The sequence below is a fragment of the Hibiscus syriacus genome, unplaced genomic scaffold (assembly GCF_006381635.1).
Source record: "Hibiscus syriacus cultivar Baekdansim isolate YM2019G1 unplaced genomic scaffold, ASM638163v2 tig00111398_pilon, whole genome shotgun sequence".
Classification (NCBI taxonomy): Eukaryota; Viridiplantae; Streptophyta; class Magnoliopsida; order Malvales; family Malvaceae; genus Hibiscus; species Hibiscus syriacus.
The window spans coordinates 851,558-861,620 of NW_024063081.1; the positions used below are offsets into that span (position 1 = coordinate 851,558).

The 10,063-nt window shown below is 33.2% G+C and overlaps 1 protein-coding gene across 1 annotated transcript; it reads left to right on the top strand.

Annotated features, from left to right (window-relative positions):
- The first annotated feature begins 8,104 nt into the window (after positions 1–8,104).
- Positions 8,105–9,777, top strand: LOC120161191 (transcription factor MYC4-like). Its single transcript, XM_039171454.1, has one exon. It carries the CDS (start codon positions 8,198–8,200, stop codon positions 9,653–9,655), a length of 1,458 nt encoding a protein of 485 aa, XP_039027385.1. The 5' UTR covers positions 8,105–8,197; the 3' UTR covers positions 9,656–9,777.
- The last annotated feature ends 286 nt before the right edge of the window (positions 9,778–10,063 follow it).

Consider the following 10,063-nt stretch of genomic DNA (forward strand, 5'->3'; position numbering starts at 1 on the left):
ACCTCTTATGATTTAGATAGAAAGTCATAACCGTTGGTGAAACAGTAGTTTAAATGCGCAACACTTAGTATTTAGTGCGACAGAATGACTCGTTGTTTCGATCGTTAGGGGTGTATTGATTTGTCTGACTATTTAAGGAGGGTTTGAATCATCAGTCATTTACTTTTTTGTTCATATCTTGCTTTCGCGTTGTTGCCTTCTTCTCGTGAAGTTTTTTTTTTTCCATTTAAATTTGCTTTCATGATGATAAAGAAAAGTGTTACGAAAGATAGTAAGGAGGAGGAGAAGGTAGGCAAATCGTCTAGTTCTGGTTGATGATGATACTTTCGAGTGTAAAGTTCGTTGGCTCAAAGCTAGAAATTTATTCTTAACTCGTGTTATTTTGTGGGAGAACTACAGGTTTGAATTTATCATGCCCTCGAGTTCATATTGTATGAGTGACCATAGAGATGACACCAACAGAAGTTCATAGTGGTTTTATTCCCTTTTTTTTTTTTATCTGGGAGACTGGGTTTAATCTTTATGTACATAATTTCGTAAAGGATGTGTTGAACTGAATACCTATGAAATAGAAACATGTCAATAGAAATGTGGATTTTCTCTTTCAAAAACCTTAAGGGTTCTTCAATGGCAACAATGATAATTTGAGAAAGAAAGGTGATGATGCTCTCTCTTTCCTTCCCAATCTGTTTTCGAGAGAAAAAAACAAGTAAATGTTGGTTTGTTTTATTTCAATGTTTTTAGGATAAATTCTTTATAATCAAATTAATTAAACAATTATAAATATAATATTAGTTATGCTTTTGCTAAATTCTAAAACATGAAAATGTTACGGCTATCATTCAAATTTCCATGTAAATTCACTACAAAGGTAATTGGATTAATCCATAATGCAAAACTCTCATTTTATTACTTTTACAGTTTATTCCTTAAACTTCCAATTATCATTTTTTTCTCAATTTAATTATGAATTAAACCATTATTTAATCAACTAATCTCAATCAAACATGACACCCTTTCTAGTGATTTAAATTAATATTTAAATCTTTTAAAGAGTTTTTGGGTCATCAAACTAAAAAAATTTCAGTTTAAGATCTCGAAGGTTTACATTACTACCATGACACATAGTCTTCCTTTGGATAATGACACAATTTGAAATAGTATTGACGTGCAATTTGAAGTAATATCGACACACAATCAACAACATCACAGGTCCAACCCTATTATATTCTCGTACCATGAGCGTTATCGATCATATGATATGTCAACTATATCTAAAATAGTACTACGATAATCAAAATTCAATTCAAACCTTTATCATAAATCAAAACATTATTTATCACAACACTACACATTGGATAACATATTATCATTTATTTTCTCATTTAAGATATATTTTATATCATAAATACACATCAAACACCAATATAGTATTACTTACATAACCCAAATAATCAGATAATAGCTATGGAGCTCTTTTCATAGATGAATATTAATGTATAACATTTAAGCAACAATTAGATTATAGTCATGCAATCACAACAAAATATAAACCGAAACTAACTCAATGATAATGGCATTTAATATTTTGAGCTTACAAATAATATCGAAACAAACTTTCAAGAATCAAACTTCTCCTTTTTTTTTTTTTTTGAAAAATGGGTACTTTGTATTAGGAGTCAAAGTACACCACCCCTAGGATCTCGTTAAAAACTCCCCCTAAACCTAAATGGGAGAAAAAGAGTAAACCTAGGGGTGAAAAGAAAATTCAGACAAGAGTCCTATTATAACACATCACAAGCCGAAAACCACGCTACTAATACAGACCGAAAGTAGCTTTAGATAATTAGCTACACACAACCCCTGAAGGAGAACAAGAAATGACCAAAGCATATCCATGCATAGAACACACCCAGTTACATTCTTCTAAACAGAGTTTGAACAGTAACGCTAGCTTAGAACCCCTACTTGTTCTTTAAATTCAAAATAAAACATGCACCGTAATATTTTATGATCAATTAAGCAATCCATGATCAAAACTCAAATATAAAATCTAAATTTTAAGATGATGTGTAACCCCACATACCGATGCGGGTAACTCGATCCGATCTGGGGTGTCACATTAGGGCCACCGGAGCGACCCACTGTAAAAATAGCGGAAAATTTAAAACTTTTATTGAAACGTGTAACTTATAAAATCAGTTGTCACTATTTAAAAATAAAACAGATTTCCAGACTCGTATATAAATCAAAATACAATTACATGCCCCCTAATCACATGTACGATACTGAACTCCCTTATTGTTTTCGAACATTTACAGATTTTTATGCTGAGCAGAGATCCTACTGATATTTCAGGTGGTAACGGACAATGAGCTTTCAGTTCAGAGAAATATTTCGGATGACTGAGTTCAGGAGATCAGAATAGGTTTTCTAGTGTGTTCCCAAAAACCATGTAACTTTTCAGATCTTTTTAAAACATATATATATATATATATATATACCCCATCCCAACACATCATAATGTGTAGGTTCCCCAAAACCATACACCCAACCCAACACATCATATAAGGCCCTGAGCACAAAGCCGAGGAACCTGCGAAACTTCTTCCTTCAACAATACCCCCCAGTTAAAACATTTTCCGTCCGTAAACGGATATATCAAAAATCAAAACATAAATCAGGTCAAGTATCATATCAGAAATCAGGTCAAGTAACAGATCAGAATCCAAGTTAAGTATCAGATCAGAATCCATGTCAGATATCATATCAGAATCCATGTCAAGTATCAGATCAGAATTCAAATCGAAAATCAGATAAAATATTCATGTGAGTAGGGAATACACCAGAGTTTATGGATATTATTTAGAGGGACTAGATAATCTTATAAGGCAGAGAAACACGAATCTTCAGTATGTCGATAGAATATTGGAATTTAGAATCACTATTGGAAGAGTTCATTAACTGACAGAATCATCAGTTATTCAGAATATGAATTATCAAAATCATATCTTATTCGGACAGTTTTCAGAAGATGTACGTAATCAGAAGGGTATTCAGAATCCTTTACATCCATGTCAATTGATCGGATAATCGAACAACTTGAGAACGAAGATTCATAACCTTAACAATCTATGTCGACTGGTCAATTCATTTTCCTTCTAGGGTATTTACTGTTTAATACCACAAATTCTTGTTCATAGATCATCTTCAGAATCATCGCTGAATAGATATTCCAATGGTCTTTATTTCATTTCCAAGGTTCCACTATATCATGAAATACTGACGTGCTTGATTTGTAGTTCATGTTCCATAAGGGCGACACATCATGTAAATTCATCCGAATTTCCAGGCTTAACCTAATCACTTACTTAATCCTCAATCATTGAAGTTACTTAGTTCATTTAGCATCCAAGTCCCTTCCAGTTACTTCGGGATTTTCCAGAGTAATACAACGTTCATGTATTTCAGATATATATTGTACTTCAGATCCATTCAATTTGGTTTTCTTGGTTGATTTGTCGAACAAACGTCCAATTCTTAATACTGAATGCGATCTAGAATTGAGCTGAGCAGAATGCTTCCAAAATTATCATCGAGCTAAACTTAAGAAGACGAACACGCATTCAAATAATATCTATGCCGTTCAGGTACTGACATATCATTAAAGTTGATCGGCTTACTTAAGCTGTGTTCCATAACTTTTTAAAGGTAGTCCAATACCTATGGTTATTTGGATTCCTTAATTAATCCAAGGCATTTACTTAGAATAGGATATAAGGGTATTTTGGTAATTTTGGTGTTTATTTTTATTTCACTTATTTCAGAGCTCGAAGATATCCAATCATTCTTGAGCTTGGTGGTATTCTTGGGTCATTTCCACTACAGGGGTATTTTGGTCATTTTACAACAGTGTATTTCAATCATTTCCTTCCGTCCGATCTTACTATTAAATTCAATTTTATCATTTATTTCAGTCCTTTCAAACAATTCTGACAACAGAACACCCCCGACAAATTGTTCTTCATGTATTTACTCATAACTCGGATATTTCCGGGTCAAGTGCCTTCTCAGATTTTACAAACGGAATATCAGGAATTTTCCTACACTAAGTCAGGATCTTAACAATCAAATCCGTACTTAATCGAGTTAAGTACAAATCCTCAAAGTATTTTCTCATTCAGGGTCAACTCAGACTATTTTACCTTTCAAGGGCATTTTCGTAATTTCTTAACCAGATAATTTCGATATTAGCTCTTAAAGAAAATAATATAATTTAGAGATCCTATGATTAATTGCTTTCTTGAATACTCTCTGATCTTGAAACGGTTCTCTTAACAAACTTCTAGTATCCTTCACAAACTCTCATAGGATTAAAACCGGTTATCCATAATTTCCAAATAAAACTAACATTTCTTATACACATCAATATTTTTATCAGATCAATATGTCTGTAAAATCCTCTTATCTAACTTCCATACTTAAATCTTGTCTTTTTATAACATAAGAGTATTTTCATAATTTTACCCTACCGGAGTATTCTCATAATTTCTCATCCAAATACCTTTAACATTTTAACCTTTGATGAAATAAATTATAAGTTGCAGATACATGGCTGATTTCTTTGTCACTAATTACAACCTTGTAGTTTAATCTAACAATTCCTCAATTCTTTATATTAGTCATTCGATCCGTAATTAGTTACAGAATTTCTATCACATCATATCGAGTGTATAAATTATTCAACTCCACCAAAGTGACCAACATTATCTTGTTCATGCATTTATCAATATAAACATGTTCCATAAAGCATAAAGAGGTAGTAAAGTATTACCTCGATTTTCGTGTCATACTGATCAACCATAAAAATTCTCTTCGAACGCCATCGATCTTAAAATCAACTTCCAATATTTTCCTCACGATCCAAGCCATCAAAATTACTAACTCGTATCCAAATAATTTCCCTCGTCATAAAGATAACTTATTAGAATTTAAATAATAATTTGGAAACCCAAATTTGCATAACTAAAAACTTGAAGAGCCAGTAATATTTAATTACTAACATCATGGACAAAATTGATCTTATTTAAACCATTATATCATAATAATAATAATAATAATACGGAAGCTAAAAGACAAGGTTAAGTTTTTACCAAACTTGGATGACTAACCTAGTAATTTTGCCCTTCTCATTTTATCACAATTTCCGTAACTTGATATACCCATTTTTTTTTTCTGCTGAAGAATTCTCCTCCATGGTCCTGTCGAAGATGAAAGAGATTGCTGAGGCTTATCTTGGGTCAAATATTAAAAACGTCGTCGTTATTGTTCCGGCTTACGCACGACTTTGGTGCTGCTCGTGAAATCGACGAGCTCGGCTCGATGATTGCTTAACAGCTCGGACCCTCTCTCGACCACTAACTGAAGGTTCACTTTGGTGTTTTTATCGATGTTAAAGCCAATATTAGCTTCCTCCTTTGATGCAGCAAGCATCCATTGCTATTGCTATCTGCAGTTGGAATTTGTGCTTGCTGGAACTTAAAAGTTTGAGGGTAATCAAAAACTAGAACTAAGTTTTCTTTCGTGCTGCAACCATGGAAGTTGACAACTTTTAAATCTCTATTTCCCCAACAATTGATTCGATGAAAAGCTCCACAGAAACCTGGTAGAGGCACGAGAGATAGGGACGCACGAGTCAACGATCTCAACGGCCAATAACAAGTCCTGCCGATTACCAGTCACCTCGTAAGATCTCCAGCAAGTAAAAGTTGTCCCCAGCAGCCCCGTATACACAGTCGGGTCTATTCCCATACCCGACCCTCCACCATTTCCACCTTCTCCCCACGTTACCTGGTTCTTGAGAGTGGTGGCAGTTTTGAGGAAAGTATCAGCAGACAATGAGAAGCTGTTAGAAAGCGTTGGATCCACATTCAGCAAATGATCTAACCGTTCATTTTTTTCCCTCTTCATTGCTTTCTTTAAAAGCAGCAAACTCCATTACAGAAGACATTGAAGTCTGGCTTTTGAAACTTTGGTGTGAAGTCTGAAAATTTTTCTACAATTATTGAAATAGATAATATAAAATATGGTTGGTGGAGGTTGAGGTGCAGACTAGCGTGGGGTAGTTGAGGATAATACAAAATTTTAATTGATACATTAAACCCCATATTCAACTAAAAAAATTAATCTCACAAATTGGGGTGTGACATGATGAGTTTTAAATTTTCTGTCTAAACATACATTTATAAAATTCTAAAAGCCTTAATAAAAATTCTCATCAAGGTTCATCGCCCAACTATAGTCTGAAGATTAAAATTAAAAAAAATAGAAATCTTCGTTTGATATAATATATAGTTTTATACGTGCAATTAGAAATTTCTAAAATTTTATACATATTAGATTTTATCATATTCAATATGTGGATAAAAAATATTTTATATAGAAATGTATATTTATAACAAATTTATCTAATAAATGATTATAGATAGGATGATAAAATATTTGTAGATAAATCCATTCAAATTTTAAAAGAAAATTATTTCTTCAGACATAATAAAAATACATTTTTTTCATAAGTGAGATGATAATAACATTAGATTTCCTTATTTTTGCAGTTTTTTTATATATAATTAATAACATCTGATAAAATATATAATCTTATCTGATGGTCTTAAATAAAATAATATTTCAATTTATTTAAAACAATGAATTTAATTATTTTATTTAAAAAATAAAAAATAAAGAATAGATATTCAGCTTTCACAAAATTTAAAAATAATAACTAGAAAGTTTTATTAATCGTGTAAATGAGAAGGAGAAGAACGCCCCACAAATGAGTACTCAGTGCGCCAGTCACTGTTGAATCACGTGGTAGGTGGGCCCAATAGTGACTCGCCCCTATGCCCCTAGTACAAATAGGGTAGCTTGGACACTTCCACTCGGCCAGAAGCCACGTACACCAAAACTTAAGGCTCTGTTTGGATGCCTCACTCTAAAATATTTTAAAAAAAAGATAAAAATTATTTTTGAACTTTTATCAATCAATAAAATTATTTATTCTTAATTTATATCATCATTTTTATAATTTAAAAAAAACATATAAATATATATTTTATTTATTTAAAGTTAAATAAATTGTATGTTTAATATCTCAACTACATATATTTTCTTAAGTTGATAATTAAAGAATTTTTACTCTTAAGTTAATACTTCAATTTGTTTTCTATTAGGTTATGACAACTTAAGATTAGGAGTGAGCAAAATTTGATTTGATTCGAAAAATTAATCTTTTCAATTCTATTAAAAAAATTCAATTTGAATTGACTTCGAGTTCTAATTTCATAAACTCGATTCGTCTCGGAAAAAAATTAAATTCAAGTTGAGTTATAAAATATAACTCGAAATTTTTAGTAATTAATATGTTGATTTTTAAACTTGAGTCAAATCCCTCGACTCTATATGATATATGTATATCACATAAATAAATAAATATATATATGTATTGTATATGGTTACAAAAACCCGTTTAAATTGGAATCAAATAATATCATATTATTATAAATATTTATAATTAAATTTAAATAGAAACTTGAAAAATTCAACTCGACTCAAATTTTATAAATTTATCTCAACTCGAAAAAAATTTAAGTTAAATTTGAGTTATAAGATAAAACACGTCAACTTGAATAACTTAATTTTTTAACTTTACTAGACTCAACTTAATCGAATACTCAACCCTACCTAAGGTTTTATTAGGTTTAATGATAATGATATCATATATATTTAAAAACTTAAAATTTATTAAAACTATTAAAAAATAGATAAAATTGAAGTTGAGTTAACAATTTTTTTAAAAAAAAATTAAATGTTAACCTACAAAATACATAATTCAAATAAAAATTAAAAAAAATTGAATATAAAATATATATTTAAATCTTTAAAATATTTTCCAACAATTATATTACACGTTTAAATTCTAAATCAAATAATTTAAAAACATTTTTTTAAAAATATTTTGTTCATCATACTTTTTTAAAAACAATAGATAACATACCCTACCTGGCTATATATATACATACAAACAATACGCCATTTTCTCCCTCTATATAGTGAAAATTAATAAGCCAAAGGCAAAACTCAACCAAGCTCTCAGCTACGCCAGTCCTCACGTTATCTTCTATTTTTCTGTCTGTCTGCCATGGAAGAGCTTATAATCTCTCCATCTTCATCTTCTTCATTAGTTTCCTTTTCACAAAAAACCCCACCTTCAACTTTCCAGCAGAGGCTCCAACATGTATTAGAAAGGCAGCCGGATTGGTGGGCGTACGTTATTTTTTGGAAGACGTCGAACGATGACCAGGGTCGCCTGTACTTGTCTTGGGGAGACGGTCATTTTCAGGGCACCAAACATACGTCCCCAAAGTTTCGTGCCAACAGTTCCGACATTCAGGGCTTGCACAATGAACGAAGGAAGGTGATGAAGGGAATCCAAGCCCTCGTCGGAGACAATCACGACATCGATATGTCGATGATCGACGGCCCTGATATCAGCGATGCTGAATGGTTCTACATGTTATCTTTGACTCGAAGTTTCTCCGCCGGCGATGGGATCCCGGGCAAGTCTCTCACTACTGGCTCTTTGGTGTGGTTAACCGGTGCACATGAGTTGCAGTTTTACAATTGCGAAAGGGCTAAAGAAGCACAATTGCACGGTATTGAAACACTGGTCTGCATACCAACATCTGGTGGCGTTCTTGAACTCGGCTCCTCGGAAATTATCAGGGAAAATTGGGGATTAGTCCAACAAGTGAAGTACTTATTGGAGTCGGATCCCATCGATATGCTACCAAAACAATCAAATCCAATCGAATTCCTTGATAGAAGCATCTCATTTTCCGGCATCGGCGTAATCGCCGGTGTTCAAGAAGACCACAACAACGTCACCAAGAAAGATTTTACAAGATCCGGTGAATTGTCCTTTGTCAACTCAGAGCATTCGGATTCCGATTGTCCACTGCTTCCATTGAACAACACAGAGAAGAGAATCCCAAAGAAACGTGGAAGAAAACCAGGTTCCGGACGAGAGACAATGTTGAACCACGTCGAAGCCGAAAGGCAACGCCGTGAGAAGCTGAACCACAGGTTCTATGCACTCCGAGCCGTTGTCCCGAACGTGTCCCGCATGGACAAAGCATCCCTCTTGTCCGACGCAGTTTCATATATCAACGAGCTGAAGTCCAAGATCGAAGACCTCGAATCGGAGCTTCGTAGAGTGTGTAAGAGAGTGAAGGCAGAAACAATCGATGTCATGGATAACCAAAGCACAACCACCACCACCTCGGTGGAGCAGATAACAACAACAGCCCAACCCAGCAATTCATCATCAGCAACAGCAACCGATGGGTCTAGTGAAGTCGAACTAGACATCAAGATAATCGGAAATGATGCAATGATCAGGGTCCAATCGGAGAACGTGAACTATCCGTCGGCAAGGTTAATGGATGCCCTTCGTGAGTTGGAGTTTCAGGTCCATCATGCAAGCATATCCTGCGTTAACGACATCGTGCTCCAGGATATCGTCGTCAAGCTCCCTCATACACTCAAAACTCATGAACAGGGCCTCAAATCTGCACTTCTAAGGAAACTTCAGCAGTAAAGTTCACTTTTTTTTTTTATTGATTCTGTATTTTACTTCATCGGATTTGCCTTTGAGCTTGAACTCTGCTTGTCATGTAAATTATTAAGAAGATAAATTCAAGCAGCTATCTTATTATTATCTCATTTTATTTTTGTAGTTCATCTGCTTTCTTCCATCTGAATTTCTTCAGGGTTTTCTTATGAGTCTGTATCAAGCTTGACCTTGAAAGGAAACCAAACTTTAATTATGGTCGGACCTACTATAAATTTAGTTTTCTATAAAATAATAAGACACCTGCACGTTTTATACATGAACCACTAATATAACATTATTTGTACTATAATTTATAAAAGGGCAGCTCTTTTTTTTTTAACTTTTGGGGTGGTTACTTTTCTATGTCAAGCAACCTTCATCTATTGGATATTC